Source organism: Pimephales promelas, chromosome 24, assembly GCF_988280905.1.
Source record: "Pimephales promelas chromosome 24, fPimPro1.hap1.1, whole genome shotgun sequence".
In the NCBI taxonomy this organism is placed as follows: domain Eukaryota; kingdom Metazoa; phylum Chordata; class Actinopteri; order Cypriniformes; family Leuciscidae; genus Pimephales; species Pimephales promelas.
This window is the reverse complement of record NC_142792.1, coordinates 18,393,025-18,418,282: the sequence shown is the minus strand read 5'-3', so window position 1 is coordinate 18,418,282 and position 25,258 is coordinate 18,393,025. Positions and strand designations below refer to the sequence as shown.

The 25,258-nt window shown below is 41.7% G+C and overlaps 1 protein-coding gene and 2 long non-coding RNA genes across 5 annotated transcripts in view; 1 reads left to right on the top strand and 2 right to left on the bottom strand.

Moving 5' to 3' along the window:
- LOC120477097 (uncharacterized) overlaps positions 1-25,258 on the top strand; it is a 283,701-nt gene that overhangs the window by 255,021 nt on the left and 3,422 nt on the right. Inside the window, exons 1-2 of one of the 2 annotated variants that reach the window (XR_016149831.1) lie at positions 18,224-18,356; positions 18,932-19,214. The exons of the other annotated variant lie outside the window; for it this stretch is intronic. This is a non-coding gene — a long non-coding RNA (uncharacterized LOC120477097). Of the gene's footprint in view, positions 1-18,223; positions 18,357-18,931; positions 19,215-25,258 lie in introns of those variants that run through there. 2 annotated transcript variants of the gene reach the window in all.
- LOC120477087 (solute carrier organic anion transporter family member 1C1-like) lies at positions 1,359-17,187 on the bottom strand. 2 transcript variants are annotated; one of them, XM_089126748.1, is made up of 16 exons: positions 13,367-13,477; positions 13,063-13,247; positions 7,214-12,935; positions 6,913-7,054; positions 6,611-6,743; positions 5,463-5,569; positions 5,216-5,368; positions 5,031-5,129; positions 3,317-3,520; positions 2,936-3,100; positions 2,643-2,838; positions 2,345-2,510; positions 2,043-2,227; positions 1,851-1,915; positions 1,603-1,720; positions 1,359-1,530 (listed from the first exon to the last, which is right to left on the bottom strand). In XM_089126748.1, exons 3-16 carry the CDS (start codon positions 7,319-7,321, stop codon positions 1,359-1,361), a joined length of 2,013 nt encoding a protein of 670 aa, XP_088982874.1. In that variant the 5' UTR covers positions 7,322-12,935; positions 13,063-13,247; positions 13,367-13,477. The 2 variants fall into 2 exon arrangements, 1 of the variants encoding a protein (XP_088982874.1); XR_016149829.1 differs by lacking the exons at positions 1,359-1,530; positions 2,043-2,227 and having other exon boundaries at positions 13,367-17,187.
- LOC148965207 (uncharacterized) lies at positions 18,858-19,564 on the bottom strand. Its single transcript, XR_016149836.1, has 2 exons — positions 19,213-19,564; positions 18,858-19,087 (listed from the first exon to the last, which is right to left on the bottom strand). It is a non-coding gene; the product is annotated as an uncharacterized LOC148965207 (long non-coding RNA).

The window sequence follows — 25,258 nt, the reverse complement described above, 5'->3', positions numbered from 1 at the left end:
TGAAGCGGAGAATGTATCCAAATGCAAGAACTTTTAATAATAACAAAACAAACAGGGAATCCAGGGAAAAACAAGAACAGGAACTCAGAACAGGAACTTATAAACAGCAAACATTTAAACAACGACCGACACCCAAAAACTGAAGCACAGAGGTTTAAATACACAGACAAACAAGCTAAACAAGGGAACAACAGGTCATGGCAAATCAGAAACACCTGGGGGAACTCATCAACAACAAAGGACTACAAAACATGGCACGGAAAAGGAAATAACTAAAGTCCACACAAGAGAAGGAAAACACAAGACAGGAATCGTGACATTAGCTGCGTCCCAATGTGAAGGCTGCATCCTCCGAAGGCCATATTTGAAGGACGCTTGGCCGTATTTGAAGGCCGATTGCGTCACATCCGTGCTATGAAGACTGTCCCAATTCAAAGGCTGCACCCTCCGAAGGGCGCATTTGAAGCATTTATATATATATATGCAAAAACGATGTGATCATCGCAACTGGCCCACCTTTACAGGTACTCTGCCCTGCCCCATCTGTGAGCCAGTGGCATCGCTCTCTCCTCTCCTTTCAAGCACCAACCTTCTCCCAGGGCCAGCTCAGGGCTACATCTCTCAACACTGCAAGAATTAAGTGGTTACAGCCGGTCATCAGATGGGCACCCCCCTTCCTTGGTGTTTCGTCGATTTAAGCCCATAACACCTCGGGAGGGCTCGACAGCAGATCCAGCGTCCTGGATCTACCCCGCTGACCACCACCCAACTCTATGCCGTTTTTAGTCATGCCGTTTTTAGTCATTCCGTTTGTTCCAAACCTGTATGTGTTTATTTGTCCTGCTGAACACAAAGGAATCTTCCTTTGTGTTCAGCAGGACAAATAAACACATACAGGTTTGGAACAACATGAGGGTGAGTAAATACTGACAAAATATTCATTTTTGGGTGAACTAACCCTTTAACAAACTTCAACATGCAATGCATCCCAAGACAAATCTGCTTGGAATATGTAGATGGCTGCAGTGGTTTGTGTTTGCATTCACATGGACAATTCATCCCCAATGGAAAACAGTAAACTTGCTGTTAATATGTTGAATATGAATGGCAAACAAATTAATTTCCTATAAATAATTCCCAGAGATTTGCAGCTCTCCACCTGTACTGAACCATCAGCAAACCTTTGGCAACAACAAACGTTTTGCTGCTACTAGCAAAATAACCTTCAGTGAATGTTTTACTAGACTAGAAACATAGAATGAACCTAAAACATTACTGTAATCAAGTGAATTCAATTTACCTCCATTTATATAGTGCTTTTTTACAATGCAGATTTTTATTAAAAACATTGCAGAACATTATATTAGAGTCTTCTGCTTTTCTGGATCACACAGCACAGGCTCCCGCAGTTCTATGTCCTTAGACATCCTTTTATCATTCTGTACTTTCCTGTTAATCTGTGTGATGGCCAGCCATAGCAGGATAAATCCTAACACCCGCAGAGAGTTGAGCAGTCCCAGAAACAGGAACCTGATGAGGGTCACATTACATTTTAGCATGAATCAGTTGGGGCTACATGATACCCCTGCCAGATTTGCTCACCTAAAAGTCTCAGTGTCATACATTCTGCAAGCACCTCTTCCACCACATTTTTTTTGACCCCATTTCAGACAGGTAGAGTCAATAAGAGCCCCAAAGTAAATAGGAGCAGGAATACCACCTTTAAAAGAGTGAAATTGCATTAAAAACAATGCTGTGCCAGACCTCAATGTGATCGACATCTGTAATTTAATTAAAATTCTTGTGGCACTTCTTCTAAATAAACCCAAACAATACAAATGTGAACTTACCCAAAACTCTTAAAACCAATAGTAGCACGCCCACCGAGAGAGACTTTAGCTCAGGATCCACAATCCTGCAAGGACAAATTAAACATTTAATACACATTTCATCCATTTAAATATGATATATACACCATTGTGGAATAAAACAAAGTTGTGATTAATCACGGTAAGATTTGTTGTACAGTAATTAAACAGAACCTCAATGAGATGATGAACGAGGGAACAGTTCCCAGACAGAACACAAAGAAGGCGAGAGACTCCAGTGCCAGATAGATGTAGAACATTACAGTACATCTGCTCTCTCGTGAACACTGTCCAAGTACTGCAGACGAGTTCCCAGCACTCATTCCCCAGCTCTGGACACATGCACAGTGGAGGAATGTCTGACAAACACGTGCAAATAAAAAAAAGAAAGAAAAGACACTCAAACACATGTAATAAAGACACTCAAACACATGTAATAATGAATTTGAGGTCAACAGTTAAAGATAGTTGTTCACCATATTCTGGCCTGTGCCATGAGTGGAACTGCAGCCTGCGTGACAAGGAGAGATGTAGGTCACTCCATTCTGTCCACACACTGGGTCCCATTGGAAGTCAGGACACCCACAGTCGGCATTGCAAGAAGTGAATACATCACTGCTTATGTTCTGAACTTCTACAGATCTGCCACATAAACAATATTAGATTTTCTGTGACCCTACATAGGGCAAGCAGTTTGTTAAATAGAAAGATTGAATTGATGGATAATTTATAGTTTCCATGATGCAATAAGAGTGTGACTGGAGATGAAAGTACCCTTGATAGGGGACTGTGACCCCAGCGACATCTGTATTCTCACAGCTAAGAGCAAAGTTAGGTATGGTGAGAAACAATGCGGTGATTCCAGTGAAAAATGTCAATCTTGCAGATCCCAGCAGATCCAGTTTAAACCTCTTCATTATCCATCCACTCAGGAACATACTTAGAGCCGCTGGCGGAATAGTAGTCACTCCTAAAGAAATATATAAGCACACTCAGTTCAAACAGCCAGCAGACAAATAAAAAAAAAATAATAAAATAGACATTGCAGTAATCATGGCAGTTGTCACCTATGAGAAAGTTTGTCTTGGATGCACTTTGTCCAAACTGCTGTTCCAAATACTTTGGCGTATATGTTATGAGTATGACAAAGGCATTGAATGCCACTACATTGGAAACCAGGTAGAGGAGATAGATATTGTTGGTGAGCAGACTCTTCAGAGATGGCCCAAAATCTAGAAAACAAGCAAATATGCAAATGTTTAAAACAATCTTTTTTTTTACATTGTCATAGTAGACCATAATAACACTTTATAATTTATAATAATAACCTCCATTAATTTCCTGAAAACTCATATTCTTCCAAACCTGTATTATGTGTTGTAACCTGATCTGTGTTACTAATTTGAATCATGGATCTAACCCTTGTGGTCGGTGTAAGGTTGCCATACCTTTAGCTATCTCTGCAAAGCGGGGTGTATGTTTATGTCGTTTGGAGGGGTTGTCTAGCTCATAGGTTTGGGGGTTTTCAGGTAAAGCTCTTGGCAGGAACCAGAGAGGCAAAGCAGCAAGCAGAGACAACAGCCCAGAAACCACATAACCCAACCACCAGGCCCCAACCCAGCGGGAGTCCAGAGGGGTGATGGTCACACTCTCTGATAATGAGAAGAAATTATACAAATAAACAATATATTTGTATATTAAAACCTCATCACCTTATTTCACTATTCACCCACTCCATTTATTCTATCACACCTGCTATCAAGAACAGCATTTATACTCCACAGTCTCTGATGAGAACAAATGGACTGCTCTGTTTTTAGTCAGTAGATTTACTTACCTCATGTCCATCTCAGCTTCCCTTCATCGAAAGACTCTTTTTCTTCATCTGTTCTCCATCTGTGTGGTTCCCATCTTGCCTGTCTTGCAATCCCAACAAATCTTTTTCTGTTGTCATACTTACCTATTCATGATCTATAACCCAAAAAAAGACCATACACTTGGGTTCCCCATGAAGCTGTGTGTGTTTTCTACCTGAAAGAAGACCAGCTCTTTATTATGGACTCAAGGGATCTTAACTTCTTGCAGAGGACAAGCTGCACAAGGACAAGCTTCTTAACCACAAATAGCAACCATATCTTCATCCCTGCCATCTCTGTTGTTGAGATTAACCATCCTTTCTTCCAAACCTTCTTCCTGACCATAGAGGACACTCATGGGCTTTAATTCTCTTAGGTATCAGGAGTCTCCATTGAACTTCTTGTTCTGGCCACAAAGACCAACCGCAATCCTCCTTTACTACTCCACCAACTCCTCCATGGTATTTCCATCCATCAACTCCTCAGGGGTTCCTCCTTTCACTGGCTCCATCTGTGTCACTCCTCCCTCCATTTTTACCTTGTTACCTCTGTCCGTTGATTCTGCCAGACTCCTAGTTCCTTCAGCCTCCATGCCTTCATGTGTTGGGCTCCCCTACTTCTGTTTCTCCTAACTTTCCAGGGAGTCATTTTTTTCCCCAAGGTACCAAATGGGTCTGTTCTCCTGGTGACAGTAATGGAGGGTGGTAATGGCTTAGTCCATCTACAGCCTGAAGACCAACTCAGTGCTTCCAGCTGCATCTACTGATACTTCCCCTGAAGCATACTTACCCTGTTCCGCTGAAGCATTGGAGACCCCTGTGGTGGGTTTCTAATCTTATAATCTGCTGGCTCTTTTGTGGTCTTTCACTCAACCGGCTTTCCTGCGGCCTCATAGTCTGCCTCCCTATCCTGGGTCATTTGCTCCTCTGGCTCCCCTATTCTGCTGGATCCCCTAAGGCCTCCTGCTCCACCTGTACCCTCACGGTCTTCTGCTCCATTATCGTGTTCAACTGTTGTGCCATGGTGGTTCCAGTTCTGCCATGGTGGTCTTCTGCTCTGAAAATGCTTCTATGGTAGACCACTGTTTTCCAGATTGAGACTCTACTCTAACTCCACCTTGTCCATTACCATATTTACATATTTACCATGAATATTGAATATGTATGGTATTTTGTATTTGCATGGTTCCTCAAGGTCCTTAAAAGAGGAAGTATTACCACGGTACATGTCAAAACAAACAATGTAATACTGCACTTTTTGGTACTTTCTTGTTAGTGAGTTCTAAGGTATAAAAACTTTAACTCACCTCTATCAACCAAGCCAATGTCCACGTAAAGTCTAGCACACAGAGATCCAAGCGAGTAACCAAAAATTGGCCCGATGATTCCAAGTGTGTGCAGGCAACCTACAGAATATAAACATCACATGAGAGACAAGGGTACTTTGGTTTGAGATTAAAACACTCACACACACACACAATAATTTTCTCACCAATGTAAAAAGCAGAGTTTTCTGGGTGTGCATAATCATCTATGAAAGACATTCCCAAAGGACCGAGGTTGGCTTCCCCGATTCCACGAATAATGTTTCCCAACAGCACAATCACCCATGTGGGCGAGCTTTCCTCTTCCCCTTTTTGGCATCCTACACAACCCACATAGAGTGCTCTGTTGGGTATTTTACTGCTTTTTACAATTAATATATCCCACATGCTTTTCCACATATAATCATGCATTACCGGCTACAAGCTGTTGAACAGTATTCTGGGCGTCAGGTGAGCATGTGGATCTCACTGTGAAATTATCAGCATCATTAGTGTGGGCGGCAGCTGTATCGTACTTGTACCTGTCAGAAACAAACAGACACATAAATAATAAAAGCATTTAAAATACAGATCTTCAAAATTCTGACCTTTATGAGGTGGATCTTTATTAAATATTTTAGTATGAATATGGTAATTAGGGGTATTATATGGTGGCCATCCATTAACGCTACACTGTGTGATTTTTACCCCCATCTAGCGGTGAAAAGGTATATGATCATCCAGTGAATATTAGTTTCTGTTCCTCTCAATTCCGATTTCGTTTTAACTCCTACTGTGGCCAATGTAGTAAGATTAACATGGTTTCCAGTTCGACCTCGTCCTTGATTGTTAACGTAAACGCGAAAGGCGAAGCTTGAATTGACGGGTATGTCCCTCTTTGGCTAATGTACTTTCAAGATGGAGGGTCAACATGGCGACCGACATTAGAACCCCTTACCCGTATGTATTTTCAATGGCATATTATACACTCAAGTGAATACTTTATTACTTGAACGAAGTAAATGTACATCAATGCGCACATATATTTTCGAAAGAACTAAGTGTTTTTAGCTAAGAATAAACTAAAAGAGTTACACAGTGTAGCTTTAATTTATTCAACATAACATTAATAGTCATTAGACATGAGTCATTAGACATGAAAGAGTTAATGTTTTTGATTGTCTCGTGATCCTGGTGGGTCACGGAATTACGTAGGAATGTGAATATTAGTCATCTGTTCACTGATTAAGTTAGGTGAGAGGGGGTGAGCAGGGGCGATGTATTCTTTGTTGACCTCTAAACTTTGTACCATCAAAAAACATCAGCCAGCAATGAAGAACTGCTAGTAAAAGATAATTTGCCTCATTGATGTTGTCCCTGTCTTAGTCTCTCAGCGGTATCATCATTGGGTTCTGTAGCCGCTATAATTACATTTAAACTTTTCATGAAAATGTCATATGAGTTTTTCAAAATCACATGAAACAAGAATACAAAGAGTCATATTCTAAGGACTTACAAAAGATTTGTTTCTGTTCTTCATCGCAGACATCCTTATTTGTCATTGACCCATGAACATTACTCACCGGTCCATAATGAAGTGAGGTAAAGCCATTATCAGTGTCCCTATAGCCATCAGCAGGACCCCTGCTCCAATGATCTTGGGCCTGTGAAACTTGGCACCAAAGTAGCTTACCACAGTGATAACCAACAGATTACCTAGAAGCAAATGTGAAATTATTTATGCAAGTTATCTGTTGTTTCATAGCATACCATCAATCAACTGTCCCAGATCCCACTGCTATAAGATCCCACTGCTATAAGTACTCATCTAACGGGTGAACCTCGGCCCTCATTTCTCAGTGCAGCTCGACACATCTCAACTCACCTATTTCAAAACTGCCATCGATGATACCAGCAGTAGAACTTGGGATCTCAAACCGTCTCTCAATCTGAGTGATGGTGCTTTTGGTGTAAACCCCCGTCATGGATTTGGAGAAATAACAGAAGGCAAGTACACCAATAAAGATCTTTCCAGTCACAAGGGTAAAAAAGAGACTAAGTTAGAAGATTTAACCTTTTTTGTCAGAAGCTATACACCATTATACAACAAATTATCGGCTAAAATAATCAGCTCTACAATTGTTGCTCGGTTAAACATGCATATGGTCAAAGACAATGTCTCTTGCCTTTAGACTTGGGGAGCAGCATTTAGCCTGAGACGTTTTCTTATTACTGTCTGAATACTCCACTGGACTGGACTCAAGGAACCCCTCCGGGCTGCCCTCCAATATCATAGTGAACAATGGGCTAGTGAAGGTAAACAAATCACAAACTGATGAAAAATGAAAGACAAACTTGTCAAAGTTGAAGTTGTGTTCTTATGTGGAAAAATTGATACTGTATAAAATGTAATAAGTAAAAAAAAACAAAAAAAAACAGATAAAACAAATTAAATAAAATGATAATAATAAACTGATGAAAAACTACAATTTTTTTTTCCTTTCAGTCCATTCACTGTTAGTAATTTAGCATATTCTGGTGTAATGCTGTTCATATTAAAAAAAATAATAATTTATTTTGTACAATCAACCATTTTGATGTTGAACTGCCTCAATGTCTTAAACTATTTAACAGACTATTATTATTTTGTTGGATTGACTTATTATGTTCGATCCTAATGTTTCAGTTTCTTTTAAACAAAAAAAAGTGTATCCATTCACATCATGTCAGAGATTATTCAAGGCAAAATACATTGTAATTAAATGCAAATATGAACAAAATATTATTAAATCATAATTTTGAAACACTTACATGTCTAGATGCGTCTTAGAGAAAAAGCAATTGAATATGCATTTGAAAAATGCCCAAAGCAGGATCTCGTATGTTACGCTGCAGGCAGGAATGAAGCGGAGAATGGATCCAAATGCAAGCACTTTTAATAATAACAAAACAAACAGGGAATCCAGGGAAAAACAAGAACAGGAACTCAGAACAGGAACTTAGAAACAGCAAACATTTAAACAACGACCGACACCCAAAAACTGAAGCACAGAGGTTTAAATACACAGACAAACAAGCTAAACAAGGGAACAACAGGGCATGGCAAATCAGAAACACCTGGGGGAACTCATCAACAAGACATGACATGGCACGAAACAGGAAATAACTAAAGTCCACACAAGACAAGGAAAACACAAGACAGGAATCGTGACATAGCCCCCCACCCAAGGAGCGGATTCCAGACACTCAAAAAAAAAAAACTGTCCAGGTAGGAGGTGGAGCGCAGACGGATCTGAGGGTGGTATGGAGGGCCAGGTCCATGGAGCAGAAGAGGAAGAGGGGACTAGGGTGGATCAGGCTGTGCAGACGACCAGGGCGGAGCAGATTGTGTGGGCGTCCAGTGCGGTGAAGACCCCTCGGGCGGCCAGGGCGGTGAAGACCCCTCGGGCGGCCACAGCGGTGAAGACCATGGTGGCTCAGGAACAGGAACCTGTTCAGGAACTGGCTCAGGAGCAAGAACAGAAAAAGACATGGACACTGGCTCAGGGACAGACGACACACACACTGGCTCTGGGACAAGCGACACACACTCTGGCTCGGGGACAGACGACACACTCTGGCTTGGGGACCAACGACACACACTCTTGCTCGGGGACCGACGACACACTCCTGCTCGGGGACAAACGACACACACTCTGGCTCGGGGACAGACGACACACACTCGGGCTCGAGGACAGATGACACACACTCGGGCTCGGGGACAGACAACACACACACTGGTTCAGGGGCAGACACACATACTCGCTCAGGCTCGGGAACAGACAACACACAAACTGGTTCTGGCTCGGAATCAGACAACACGCACACTGGATCAGGAACAGACAACACACACACTGGTTCAGGCTCGGGAAGATACAACACACACACTGGTTCAGGGGCAGACACACACACTGGCTCGGCCATCTTGTCCATAGACACTGGCTCGGAGTTGGCCATCTTGTCCGTAGACACTGGCTCGGAGGCGTTGACGTGAACAGACTCTGGATCAGCAGAAGTGATTTGAACAGTCTCTGAATCTGCCATCTTGTCCATAGACACTGGCTCGGAGGCGGCCATATTGTCTGTAGACACTGGCTCGAAGGCGGCCATCTTGTCTGTAGACACTGGCTCTTAGGCACTGATGTGAACAGACTCTGGATCAGCAGAAGTGATTTGAACAGTCTCTGAATCGACCATCTTGTCCGTAGCCACTGGCTCGGAGGAGGTGACGTGAACAGACTCTGGATCGGCAGAAGTAATGTGAACAGTCTCTGAATCGGCCATCTTGTCCGTAGACACTGGCTCGGAGGCGGCCATCTTGTCCATAGACACTGGCTCGGAGGTGGCCATCTTGTCTGTAGACACTGGCTCGGAGGCGGCCATCTTGTCCGTAGACAAGGAAGCTCAGAGCAAGTGACGTGAAAAGTCTCTGGCTTGGTGGAAGTGACGTGAAGAGTTTCTGGCTTGGCGGAAGTGACGTGAAGCGTCTCTGGCTCGGCGGAAGTGACGTGAAGCGTCTCTGGCTTGGCAGAAGTGACGTGAAGCGTCTCTGGCTCGGCAGAAATGACGTGAAGCGTCTCTGGCTCGGCAGAAGTGATGTGGGGCGCAGGCTCGGCAGAAGTGATGTGGAGCGTAGGCTCGGCAGGGCTGACGGTGAGCGCAGGTTCGGCAGGGTGGACGTGATCCTCAGCTTTGTCCACCAAACCCACCGTAAAAGCTGACCCGCTCAGTTGCAGGGCCAAGTCAATATAAAACTCAAGAGTCCAGCTAGGGTCATGTAATTGCAGAAGGTAGCTGAGTGGCTCAGACAGTCCTCCGCGAAAAAATATCATCGAGCATACCTCCTCCATGCAAGTCAGATGAGCATCCTTCAGAAAGTCCATCACATAATCCTCAATTGGTCGATCTCCTTGACGGAGACACATAATTCGGATGTCTGGGCACTGGGTAGGAATGGCTGCTGCTGCTGGATCTAGGTGTGGTCGGTCGTTACGCTGCAGGCAGGAATGAAGCGGAGAATGTATCCAAATGCAAGCACTTTTAATAATAACAAAACAAACAGGGAATCCAGGGAAAAACAAGAACAGGAACTCAGAACAGGAACTTAGAAACAGCAAACATTTAAACAACGACCGACACCCAAAAACTGAAGCACAGAGGTTTAAATACACAGACAAACAAGCTAAACAAGGGAACAACGGGGCATGGCAAATCAGAAACACCTGGGGGAACTCATCAACAAGAAAAACTACAAAGGACTACAAAACATGGCACGGAACAGGAAATAACTAAAGTCCACACAAGAGAAGGAAAACACAAGACAGGAATCGTGACATTGTGTCTTTTATATTCACATCCAAGTCATTGGACAGTTTTATTAACCTTTAACTTACACTTTAGCCCTATTGTAGATCAATCAAAAACCATCACATTTACATGCAGTAGGTTTTACAGAATTTTGAAAGAGCAAAAACATTTTTCAACAAGCTGAAATTAACTAAATGACTATATTTGTTATGATGTTGAGGAAGGAGAACCCAGGCGCAGACAGAGTAAACTGAATACACAATTTATTGCAGACAAAAAGGGGAAAATAATGCCCACAATAGGGTAAAACAAGATGAGGAAGAGAATGACTAACTAGACTAAGACTTAGACAGAAGACTAAACACTTACTAACAGCAAATACACGAACAGGATCTTCACAGGACATGTAACTAAGACAAGATTCTCACAGATAATATTTAGCAATGACTCACACTTAACTATAGCAAACATGGGCAGGATTCACAGAGTGTAACATCCCAGCAGGTTTCACAATGAACCGACACAGGACAGCAAACACAAGGGGATGATAAAGGGAGAGTAATGAGAACATAACAGGTGACACAGATAAATTAATGAAGACTAAACAAGGGTAACAAGGCGGCGGAGTTCGGTGACGAGACAACGCAAGCACACAGCCCAAACAAATGGCCATGTGCTTACACATAAAACATGGGTCTATGGGTCATGGGTCATGACAGAACCCCCACCTTAAGGAGCGGCTTCCAGACGCTCCTCAAGGAGACATCAAACACGGGACAAGACTGACTGAGACACAAACACAAACCAACAAGACATGACAAATAACAATAAAGGCATACACGAAAACACGACAACAGGGTTGGGATGCAACAATAAAAATAAACACGGGAGGGGGGGGGGGCAGAGGAACAAGAGAGTTTGTGGGGGATAGTCCAGGGTGGATGGGTGGACTGGGGGTCTTGGGCTTTCGGGACGAGGGCTGAGGGCGAGGAATCCGGGCAGACTTGGATGGGGACACATGAGGCACAGTCTCAGGGGAAACAGTCCGGGGTGATGTGGTGACAGGGGTGACCTGGGAAACAGCAGGGGACACAACAGGACACATGACTGGGGATGTTGCAGGTGGTCGGGGAGTGGTGAGAGGCAATGCTGGGCTCTCAAAAGCAGCTTCAGAACCAGTGCTCTCCATAGCAGACTCGGACACATCGTTCTCTGCAGTGGACTTGGAAACCGCGGACTCGGGAACAGCGCTCTCTGATCCCGACTCGGGAGCAGTGCTCTCTGCAGCTGGCTTGGGAGCAGTGCTTTCTGCAGCTCTAGGCACAGGGTCTGGGGACAAGACAGGACTAACAGGGACTTCTAGGATTTTGACAAGACGTGACAAGTACTCGGACAGGGTTCATGCAGCAATAATGACCGGCATATCTTGATTAGCTGAAACTGAGCGTAAAACAGCCTCAGCAGCTGAATCAGCCGCTTCCCTCTCTGCAGCAATCACGACTGTAGACTCAGGAACAATACCTTCGGCTGTAGTGGGCTCATGGACGGCGCTTGCTGGAGCAGGCTCAGGGGGAGACAGAGTACAAGAGGCTCCCTTCTTCCTCTTCTTGGGTCACGGAGCAGAGGACATAGCCAGGCTGGTGACCGGTTGGGATAGTGCAGCAGGAAGTGTGGTCTCAGTGGAAGAGGACTCCGAAGTAGACAACAGCCAGCTTTCTCGTTTGCCACGGAGACTTGCGGGTGTAGATGATGCGTCGGGAGCCGAAGTGGAGTGGGCCTTGTTTCCTCTGCATAACAACAGCTAAAATGTGACCCTCCGGGATCACTGGCAGCCTGGCAAGTGGTGACGAGGTGGTGGAAGCCTGCGGATCCTCCTGGGAGAAATGATCCCAGAGTCTTAATTCTTCAGAATCCACTCACCCTGGGACGGGACATGACCGTTGACTAATAAAAGTGAAACTTTGGACAGGTGGTGGCGCTAAAGGGAATGAATTAGAAACACCAAAATTGGTGTTTTTGATGTTGGGACTGTCCTCTATCAGAATGTCAAACCAAAACAACTTTTGCTTTTACTTTTGTTGCACCAATCCACAACAAGGTACACAACAGCTCTCCAAAACTGGGCCAGGCAGGACACAGACCATGCTCAGGAGAAAGGTTCTCCCTGATTGATACTTCAGCTGGCTTTTATGCTGTGTCCCTCCTGGTTGATAAGCAGGTTCAGCTGGAGACGTAATCAGCTACCTGCCAGAGTGAAAAATTGGGAGGAGCCAAAAGAGAGCCGGAGACACCAAAACAACAAAATATACGTCCGTGGACGTAACAATACTATTATTGAGAAACAACATTTTCAAAGCAGTCTAAGACTACTAAAATTGTAAAATTGCATTAAAAACAATCCTGTGCCAGAACTCAATGTGATCGACATCTGAAATTTAATTAAAATTCTTGTGGCACTTCCTCTAAATAAACCCAAATAAAACAAATGTGAACTTACCCAAAACTCTTAAAACTAATAGTAGCACACCCACCGAGAGAAACTTTAGGTCAGGATCCACAGTCCTGCAAGGACAAATTAAACATTTAATAGACATTTCATCCATTTAAGTATGATATATATCATTGTGGGATAAAACCAAAAGTTGTGATTAATCACAGCAAGATATGCTGTACAGTAATTAAACAGAACCTCAATGAGATGATGAAGAAGGGAACAGTTCCCAGACAGAACACAAAGAAGGCGAGAGACTGCAGTGCCAGATAGATGTAGAACATTATAGTACATCGGCTCTCTCGTGAACACTGTCCAAGCACTGCAGACGAGTTCCCAGCACTCATTCCCCAGCTCTGGACACATGCACAGTGGAGGAATGTCTGACAGACACGTGCAAATTAAAAAAAAAGAAAGAAAAGACACTCAAACACATGTAATAAAGACACTCAAACACATGCAATAATGAATTTGAGGTCAACAGTTAAAGATAGTTGTTCACCATATTCTGCCCTGTGCCATGAGTGGAACTGCAGCCTGCGTGACAAGGAGAGAGGTAGGTCACTCCATTCTGTCCACACACTGGGTGCCATTGGAAGTCAGGACACCCACAGTCGGCATTGCAAGAAGGGAGTACATCACTGCTTGTATTCTGAACCTCTACAGATCTGCCACATAAACAATGGGGCTCTATGCACAACTTACTTCCGCATTCTGTTTGAACAGGTCTCACCGCTTCCGGTCCAGGTCTTTTGTATGTGCTTCATGACATTTTTTGCGGTTTTACTCAAGATAACTTAAAAGGAGCGAGCAAAGATTAGCATAACCAATGTCCCTCACATATGCAGATTGATATTTAAACGTTTTATATTTTTTCGTCTTCACGGTAACGTTTAGATATTTAAATGGAATAAAACGCCAATAACAAAGTGAACTAGGTAGGTTAGCTGATTACCTTAAAAATCCATAGATATCGTAGTCAGTTCTTACGGCCGTTAACACTTTCTATGACAAGCGGATGCGATGAGACCTGTTTTCCGGTTTGGTCACGTGACGCTCCGCATAAAACCTATAGATTATATATTATTACATATTTCTGTGACCCTACATAGGGCAAGCAGTTTGTTAAATAGAAAGATTGAATTGATGGATAAACCACCACCACCAGCCTGCACAGTGGTAACAAGGCATGATGGATCCATGTTCTCATTCTGTTTATGCCAAATTCTGACACTACCATCTGAATGTGTCAATAGAAATCAAGACTCATCAGACCAGGCAACATTTTTTCAGTCTTCAACTGTCCAATTTTGGTGAGCTCTTGCAAATTGTAGCCTCCTTTTCCTATTTGTAGTGGAGATGAGTGGTACCTGGTGGGGTCTCCTGCTGTTGTAGTCCATCCGCCTCAAGGTTGTGCGTGTTGTGGCTTCACAAATGCTTTGCTGCATACCTCGGTTGTAACGAGTGATTATTTCAGTCAAAGTTGCTCTTCTATCAGCTTGAATCAGTCAGCTCCTCTGACCGCTGGAATCAACAAGGCATTTTCACCCACAGGACTGCCACATACTGGATGTTTTTCCCTTTTCACACCATTCTGTGTAAACCCTAGAAATGGCTGTACGTGAAAATCCCAGTAACTGAGCAGATTGTGAAATACTCAGACTGGCCCGTCTGGCACCAACAACCATGCCACGCTCAAAATTGCTTAAATCACCTTTCTTTCCCATTCTGACATTCAGTTTGGAATTCAGGAGATTGTCTTGACCTGTACCACACCCCTAAATGCATTGAAGCAACTGCCATGTGATTGGTTGATTAGATAATTGCATTAATGACAAATTGAACAGGTGTTCCTAATAATCCTTTAGGTGAGTGCATATCCCTGTATATGATATATTATTAAAATGAAATATTAGCAATCCGATATTGTTACAGTTTTCTATTACACATGTTTATGAGGTCAGATGACTTTATGTGTTGCGTTACCAGCACCATAAAAGGGTAGCTACATCATCATATCCCTAGTTCCCAGTCAGTCATGTTCGATCTGAGACTCCAATCACCTTTGAGTGTTAACAAAACAAGCCAATGCACATTGGTAAATGAGATTTGCATCACAAGCCACTCCCCATATATACAGGTAGAAAAGGCAGCATGCAATATTTACGCAGTTAAGCTTTTGCTTTGAAGTTGAGTGGCCATCATTCACTCTGCTCTGTCAATGAAAGATTTAGCATAAGTTCTGCCGGGAAGACTCAATTGTTAAGTCACTTTTTACCTTCTCATCTATCCAATCATGTTCTAAAACTTGTGTTATAAAAGAGGTACTTACACGTCTGAGTTCGCAGATGCTGTTCATCCTACACCACCATGATGGTTCACTTCTTTCCCCTCCATCCTCCCCCAGGACCACCAGGACGGTCCCTTCCGATACCTCACAAGGGGTCGGCTACACCTGTGAAGTTGCATCTCTTTCAAGATGCCATTCCACCCCTGTGTTTTTGTATGTGGTTGTTTCCTGGTCCCGTCTAACAGCCACAATCACTGCCTCCTGGCGTTGAGGAGACATACTGGGCCTTTTGAGGTAGTTGATGAGTCATTTACACATTGCTGAAAGATAATACTTGGCGATGTTGAGATCGAGACTCCCAATACCTTGAAAAAGGTGGAGTCCTCTCTGTTACTCCCAGAGGGTTATAGTGGGTTAAGTATGTGTTTGTTGTACAGCCGCGGATCAGTTATTTACTGGAAACGCATCATAATATGTGAATGCACTAACAGCGCGCTCCTGCACCGCAACACACACTGCAAACGGGTGTGAGACGGACGTTAGATCCACCTACAGTTCTTAGAAACTTAGATGTGTTTAAGAACTCTTTTTTTCGTACAAAAGCGGCACTCATCTTGTTTGTTTATTAGTGGATGCGGATGACCAATCGTAGACTGGAAACTGATATGCCGACTTCTGACAAAAGCGGAAGTTCGAAACTACGCTTGTTCACATAGCCTATAACAGGATCCCTAAAAAGTGTGAATAAGAGAAAAACCACATGGTCCCTAAATTGAGAAGATGACACACAACAAATAAAGAATACTGTAATTATGTGCCTTTATATGTTAACAGTCCATTTTTGCTGATACATCAGTGTTATTTGCGTGTATTATTCTTTTATTCTGAAAATAGACACAAAAGCAACACGATCCCTTAAAAACGTGAAACAATAGAAAAACCGCACGGTCCCTAAGTTAAGCGTGAGCTTACAAACGCGGAAGTTCATATCTTTTAAAGATGAACTGAACTGAAAAATTTCGACGTTGAAAACGTGTTGTTTATGACAATTAAAAGTAAATTACACTAAACATTTTTTAAAAATATATATTAATATAGCTTTTTTAAGCAACGCAAAATTGCGCTTGTTTGCGCTGGCAGTTCCGATGACGTCACTGGCATGGTAGGACCCGCGGAGCGCCATAGACAACAGCTGTAGGTCCTGTATACACAGACGAAAATGAGCACTTTTAACGGCATGGATTACGCATTTGAGCCCGTGAGGGACAGGCCGGTAGTGTCTGACTACCACCACATGGAGGACGATCAGTTTCAGGCTTCACTTGCAGTACAGGATCGTTTGGGGGAAAGTGACTGTGGGCGCGAGCGCTGTGGAGCATAGACACTGCACGGAGACGATCTGTTGCAGAGAGGTCAACATGGACATTTATTGATCGGCGAAAAATGCATCACCATGCACCGTTCATTTCGGATGCTGTTCGGTGAGAGAAACGTGTTGAAGGAGGCTATGCTGTCTCTAATGGATGTCCGAGCTGAGACGCGAGCGCCCCATAAGTAACAGGGTATTTTACGAATAGGTGACGGCTGGGCTAACTTGTTACACTTTTCTCAGATTGTTTAGATTAACAGCGTACTGGCAGTTCACTCTATGGGCGAGGGTGCATTTAGGAAGGAGAAAATCCCATCCTTTACAGTAAACTATACATCAGGGATCTTTTCCCCCTCACCCGAATATCAAGGATTCGAGTAACGTTAACGTGATGCATTGAACTTGTAACTTGTGTAAATAAAACATTTCATGCATTGTCAGACGTTTCATGTACTCATTGACGAAAGTACACATCTCTAAATATTGTGTCGCTAAAAAATCTGTTTCCTCAGCCATGTCAGCGAGCCTCAGACTGTTTACAAGCTACGGCTGTTCTGCTGGTGCGGGTAGGCAACGGAGTGGCTTACCATGCCAGTGACGTAGTCGAACGTTGAAATCCAACATGGCGGCGCCCGTGTAACAAAAACAACACTTTTAATGTACCATTTTACAGGCGCGGAGTTTGCGGGGGGGCAGGGGGAGCGTTGCCCCCCCGGTGGCTGAAACGGGTAATCGCATTTTCTTAAAAAAGCTGTAAAAAAACTACCAACCCCAATCTCTATAAACAGTTATCGCTCACTCGGTCGATTGTGTCATCTAACTCTGAGAGAAGCTTTTCTGCGATAAATGGGCGTCAATTTGAAATGTGCTGGGGACAGAGACGTACTCGAAAGGGCATTTTCACAAGTGCTGGGTACGCATTCATTCTTTTTCTCTCTTTCGAGTAGGTCATGTTTTGAAAGACGATGTTCTGTAGCTTCTGATGTACATAAATAAAAATGAGCACAATGTCCGAGTATAGTGAGTATAAAGTACGCCCTTTATTGCATAAATAAAAATGAGCACAATGTCAGAGTATAGCACTTTTTTCATGTGTATAGTGAGTATATAAAGTATATACTCCCTTTTTCGTGTATACAGTGATGGTCCAGATCCAGGACTCGGGAGGTTCGAGGTTCTAATCCGCACTCGTAAAGTTTTTTTTTCCCCCTCATCAAAACCAATAGGTAGCCTAATCCCGTGTCTTAAAATTTTTTCAATGATTCATGAAGTATAAATGCGAAATTTAACTAGTTTTTTAATCATTATCATTGCCAGAATGTGTTTTGAAAAAAGGAAAGAAAACTTTAAGGTTGAAGATAATATTTTAACAGTGCAAAAGTGGTCCACATTTTATGATCCTATAACGAAGATGCGACGCGAAGTGGCTGTTAATGCGAAGTTCTAGCTGTTTACAATGACATAAAGGCAATAAAATATCAGTGTATTGTTTTACTGTTTTTTCTTGGGATAAAAATAAATATGTGTTTATTTAGCATGTTTTTTTTTTTTGCCCCCCCTGACTCGAATGTCAAACTCCGCCTATGCCATTTTATCCCTTTTAACAAATTCTGCCATTTTAAAAATTGTACCAATGAGAATAAATAAAATACATCTGTTATATCACCTTTTCTCAAATTTCAGTTCAGTTCATCTTTAAGGTGGAACGGATAGCGTAAATAAGAAGCTGCGAATAAGAAGCTGGATTCATCCTCCTTTCTTTATGTAGTGTACGCGGACCTATGAATATGTTAATTGGCCCCGCCTCCACATTCACTCGGCCAACTCACTGAGGTAAGTTCTGCAAAAAGCATATGCTTTTTTAGAACACGAGAGTAATGGTGGGATAACGATTTTTTTATCTAATGTTTTTAATGCCCTTTTATAGAGACTTTCTCTGTTTTTAAGTGTTGTGGGGCCAAAAATGTGCAATGTTACTTAGGCTACTGTTGAATTACTTTTGAATTACACTGCTTTACTGGGCTTGCCTGTTTGTTTTTTAATAGCAAGTTATGGATAACATTATCATGAAGTGTGAATTACATATAGAGAGTAAAAGAAAAGTGGTGATTGTGTGAATCACACCGTTGCAAACCGAGTCCGATCGAATCTAAAAAACATAAGTGTTTCGCCCTCCTGTGGTGATTTGTGTGAATTACACCGCTGCAAATTTCTTCTGTCTTCTCTGTTCTGTCCTTATGTTAAAATACATACATACATAACGTTACACACACACACACTTTGTATATATATATATATATATATATATATATATATATATACAAAAAACTAGACTTTCTCATTCAAAGGAAATCATTATTTTCTGCACCACAGAGCTTGTCAAACATGTTGCTGCTGTAATTTCACAGGAACTTTAATCCAAAGTCTCAGATGTGATCTGACGAGAGTAAAGTGCAGTTTTCCTCCGCTCCTCAAGGCGGCAGAAGCGGGTTCTCCTTCAGTCTGACGCTTCTGCTGCTTGACAACATGACACTTGATGACAATCACAACAACGCGAGCAGATCCTGCAGATGGGAAGATGACAGCTCTTAATGTCACTTTAACAGCACATATTACAGCTCAACCGCAAATAAAACCGACGCAATCAAACGACACATAAATGAGGAACCGAGTACGGCACAAGACTCACCTGTAAGTAACTTTTACTTTAGCATGAAGTCAAGTTCTCTTGTCAGTCGCTATTGTAGCGTTACCTTTTTAATCTTTGAATGAATCGCCCTCTGATATTCACACTGTAAAGTGTAATAAGAAGGACTCAGTTGATATTGCAGTGTTTTCTGGGTGTATGTGAGAGTCAGCAGGAGTTGTGTCTTGTGTGAAGCTCTGGGGCTCGTTCTTCGTACGTTGCTTAAAACATCCGAGATCAAATGAGACATCTTAGATGATATCATCGTGCTAATCATGATCCGGCTAATTGGGTTCTTGGAACACACCTGTTGTTTATGATTAGTATCGCTGGATTGAGTTATCTGAGATAACTTCGCGTTGGTATAAAAGGGGACATGTATCGATAACAGAACCAGTGATCAGCAGCGCTGCTATTGGCTGTTCAGCATGGCCAAAGAACACGCCCAGTTTTTCTCCCAAGCAGAGCAAGCGCTTTTAATGCAAGGTTATGCCGATTTTCAGTCTTTAATTAAAACGCCAGGGAACACCTCAAAGTGTGCAAAAGCCAGGAGAGAGTGCTGGCAAAACTAGAAGACAAATTAAATGCGTTTGTGGTGGCCATGTTAGATGTTTTAATAACTGATTATTATTTTATTTTTATTTTCATAATTTCATAATTACTTTGTTCATTGTAATGTCGAGTCACCACACTATAATAATAAACATGGTGAAAGTGAAGTACAAAAATATTCTACTTAATGGTAATTTTAGGCCTTATAGGCCTACTAGTGAGGCACTGTTAAATAAATGATTGTCTGTTTATAAAAGCAAACAGGAAAAAGGCTGAGAAAAAACTAATAATGATGCTCCTGACCCTGGCAGAAGAGCTGACCCTTGGGTTGAATGTGAATTGCCCTGTTGTGAAGGGCATCCCTGGGTTCAGTTCTTCCAGACCCACATCAGGGACCAGCAGCAGCAACACCTTCATTACTGGGAAATGAGATTTAAATTATCTTTGTACACTGTGAAATAATGTGTTGCTGCATTAAATGAAGTAGACCTATAATCCAAATTGGCTGGTTTAGTCATTTCAACTGTTAAATCTTGAGTAATGATAAATTGCTTTGTCTTGTGAAAGTAAAAACTGATAAACGTATGTTAATGTAAAAAATATTTTGCCATGAGTTATCAATCACATTGCACTGGAGAGTGAAGAAAACTTCTCAGATGACTGTCCTTTGGAGGAAGTACTTCAATTTAATTGATGGCTTTAATTGATTTCTACTTGTGCCTATGCCTGTTATTTCTGAGAGGAGTCCACATGTACAGAAAGGCCTACAGAAGAGTCTGCACACAGCAGTGATACAGGGGTGGGCAGTGTAGACAACTTTTGCTTTTTATTTGTTGCATTTGTTCCCTATATGAGTCTTCAACAGAAAATAGAGTATTTTGAAAAAACAAAAATCTGGGGGAGAAACAGAACTTGACTAAGAAAAAATTGCACTAGAAATAGAGTTGCTTCAAAATAAACTTCAGAGTAAAATCACACAGAGTACTATTGCTGACCTTGCATAATATCTTTTAAAAAGATGACTGAATAACTGGCTTTTCTTTACAAAGAACTATTGAAATAAAACTCTAAGCAAACAGAGTTTTGCAAATTTGTCTTGTCTTTTATTTTAGGCTTAATTAAACTTTTTTTTTTCTTTTTCTGATGTTGGCAGTGTTGTGTAATATGGCACATGCAATGTCACAGGCCCTGTCAAGTGCAACCCTCAGGGTTTTTAGACATTGAAATCTTCCCTTTAGTTGGCCAAAGCTCATGTCATTGTGTGCCCTTGTCCTAGAGCTGCATTGTAACTGGTCTGGGGTTTGGGTCAGGGAATGGGGTCATAAAACACCTGTCTCCATGCAGGATCCTGTTGTAATCACCTGTTTAATGGAAAAATGCAGTTCTCAGCATAAGTGTATGTAATACCGTGAGTTTGATATTTATAATTTTCCTTACCATGTTCTAGGGATGGGACGGTATGAAAATTTCATATCACGATTATAGTGTCCAAAATAATCGTGATTATCAATATTATCACGGTTTTGTTAATTTATGAAAGTGCTCAAAAAGAACTGATGCTCACACTGAAAACATTTCAGCAAGTTTTATAATTGAAAATCAACAAACAAATAAAACAAGCCTCTCTATGCAGTTTTTTAGGCAAGATTCTATTCTATGGCATTTGCTTCTTTATAATGCCCGTCGTCAATAGCAACGCATTATTACACAGCGCACATCCATATCACAACGGACGCGCGCTCTCGTTTCATTCAAATACAACTTGCCGTCTTGCGTCTCCGGTTTTTGATTGTATTGAAATTGAAATCAGAGTTGATTTATTGTTTACAGAGTTTGATAATTTTGGTGTGATATATCTTGTCTGGACGATTTTTTTACAAAATGAATTCATAAACGGGTAAGATTTAAAACATTAGCTAATCTCATTATCAATTCAATATGTCCCCGTAATTATGTGGTAAAAATAAAATCGGTTTAATACGTGATGTATCTATACTTTACTATCCCTTAAAATATCACTCTTAATAATAGTCTTGTTTGAAGTTGTTCGTTCGTCTTCTTTGGCTCAAAGCCACTTGCTACGAACTTTTCTTCGCGGGAGCTTCACGTCTTTTTCAAGTGAGTGACATAAAATGTTTCAACTCAAAACAACATTTCGTGCCCAATTGTTTCCCAGACGTAGTTTTGGTATTAAGGTCAAAGTTAACTTGCCTTTCTGGGTGATGATCACACCAAGACGACTCGGCAGATTTGAAGTGTTTCTATTGTAGTGACTTTTTGTTCGGCAGACACGGTGACCATCCTCGATCAAGTTTCCCTCAGGACTTTTGTAAAACCCAAAATATGACCACACCTCAGATTTGGTCCTCTTAAAAGGCTGAAAAATCTCCTGAGCACGGTCACTGCCTTCCGCCATTCCTTCTCGAATAGTAATTAAAAAAAATATTGCGTGCTGCGCGCCTGCATCAGACTGGCCGACAGGATTCAGTGAGTTATTAAAATCGCGATAATCAAACACGGTTTTAATGATAATTAAATTTTAAACGATAATACTAACCGTCAGTACATTTTATCACGGTTTATCGTGAAACCGGTTATCGTCCCATCCCTACCATGTTCAAATAATGTTCATAAATGTGAATCTCTTAAAATTCTTGAGTCATGCACAGATCCTGGCCATTTTGCTTTCACACTGATTGTGATATAGAACATGGTCACACACCATCTAAAAGATTTTACTCAGTCAAATGCCTTTTAAAAAAAGTGATATAATATTCCAAATCTGGAATATTAAAAATTGTAATAGTAATTTGGCTGCACTGTATAAGCCCCCTTTCTGCTCACAAAATCCCTTCATTGAGGCCTTGATGGGAACATGTGTGTAGTATGGCACCAATCACGTAAGTTAAGCCTGAGGGACTGTAAGTCATAATCGACATGGTCATCATGATTGCATTATCTACATTAAAAATTATAATATACCCTAAGTTGGCAAAAAAAAAAAAAAACTAAGAGCACTACTTTGTGAATGGCACGACAGAAAGCTTATCAAGTTCTCCGCATCTCCAATAGTGTAAAGGAAGCCACTCGCAAATAATTTTAGGGCAATGCAAACATTTTGTGCTGTTGTTGAAGCCCGATATCGAATCGAACATTAATGTGCATTTCCAACAAAATAATAATGTATTTAAACGACACCCTCATGACGATCATTTCACGAGAAAACAAAAATAAATCTCAGAAATTAAGCTACACTATCGCGCTGCACTGAAGGACTTCCCGTATCAGCCACGATCTAATCCTGTTTACATGAAATAAGCCTGCTCGCGAGCAGGTTCAAGCTGACGGACCTGTTGCTATGACAGCAAGTCCAGGATGAGCGTCGAAGAACCAAACGATCCAAGATCATGGCAAATCGCCAACAATCAAATCCAGCTAACTGAGTTAGCGACGTACGAAGAACGAGATGTTACGAAGAAGAACCCCTGATGTTCTCCTGTTGCTTCCTGCTTTTATTCTACTTCCTGTTATGACTGGGATCTGAGAGTGAAAACTGCCTTTAGAATGGTATGCAATTAAAATGTCATAATATTACTACAAGCATGAAACAATACAAGTAAAGAGCAGTGACTAGACACTTTGCAATTGGTTTTCTTTGCATAGCATTTCTAATATTGTTCTGATGTTTTGTAGGTTTGGCTTTCTGTGAATGGGGAGTTAGTTTTTAGTTCTGTGTGTTCAGTGTTTTTATAATTGTGTGTGGCCTGTAAGACAGTGATTAAGTTGAATCTCTAGTTGTTGTTACATGTATAAGATTCAAATGAATCGTCCTCTGATTTATGTGTAGTGAAGTAGAATAATAAGCAATTGTTTCTAGTCTCTTTTGTTATTAGTTGTCTTACTTTATGTAATAATAATCTAGCGGATTGATGCGTGTTAATAGAATCAGTTGATGTGTGTGTGTGTGAAGTGTGTGTCTGCTGCTTGTATTGTATCGTAGAGATGCAGTGCCTTTCTTCTAATGAAAACTGTCAGGATCAATCCTTGTGCAGGAACATGTCTTTTAGGGTTACTGTTGTGTGAAGGAAGGTTTCATCTTAAAGTTATAACTCCACTTGGGCAGTTCTTTACAGTGTACATGTTTAAGCATCAAGCGTCAGCGCTCGCACCGAAGGCTTTATTAGGGGCCAAGCACCGAAGGTGCGGAGGCACCTATTGTATCTGTTCCGTTTCTTTTTATTATTATTCTTCTTCCGTTTCCGACTTGGCGTCTATGGCAGCCCATAGACCGGTTTGCGGGAAAGTTGTTTTGGTTTGACATTCTGATAGAGGACAGTCCCAACTTTAAATACACCAATTTTGGTGTCTCTAACGCATTCCCTCTAGCGCCACCAACTGTCCAAAGTTTCACTTTTATTATGCTAATAACTTTTGAACCGTAAGGCCTATCAACAAAATTCTTTTTTCCTCTTGTTCCTGAGCTCATGCCGATTCGATCGCACCCTATGACGTCATTTTCCGTCATAAAAAACGGCCGCCATTTTGAATTTTCCAAAAAACCTACTTTTGCGAACTCGTCCTAGACGGTTTGTCCGATTTTCACCAAAATCGCACCGGATCATCTCCAGGCAGTGCTGACAAAAAGTTATGGAATTCAAGATGATTCGAATAACCGTTTTCGATAAACGCGTAAACAAATTTTACGTAGCGCTTGCGAAAACAGACGTGAGGCTGTATCTCCGCAACGCTTACTCGTTTTCAGACCAAACTTGGTACGTGTCATCACAAGCATGACCTGAGGCTACGTGCTGCGTTTCGGCGCAGCGCCACCTAGTGGTCCGGAGATATGAAAAATGGCTATTTTTGCTCGTAACTTCTGAACGGTTTCTCCAAAAATCATAAACTTCATCTCATTAGATTCAGGGCATCATGCCGAGTCGACCGATATCCAATTTTCCCAGATCGGCCATTTTGGCTGTCGGCCATTTTGAATTATGTGCTAAAATGCTGTATTTTTTGAACGCATGAACGAATTGTTACGAAACTCGGTATGAGTCATCAGTACGATGCCCTAAAGGAGCCTGAGAAGTTTCGAAACAGCGCCACCTAGTGGTGAATTTTTTTTTTCAAACGCTTATAGCTTTGGGTGTGGTACACTTATTTTCACGGGAGTCATGTTTTTGAGTTCCTGAATCGTTGCCGAGTCCAACGATACTAAACATGCTGGGTTTCGTCTTACGGTTGGTGTAGCATAGCGATTTAACGCGAAAAAAACACTTGGCGATATCTTTAAAACCGCTGTTCCGATCGAGACGAAACCATCGTCAGAAACACGGAATCATAGCTCGTTAACTAAACGCTAATGCCCAAATGCGAAAATATTGATAGTAAGGGGTAGTAAAATTCAAAAAAAGTCATGTGTCAGTCATTTTTTACGTGTTTTTTTATATAAATGTTTATAACTCGGAAGCAAATTGAGATATTTTCACCAAAATTG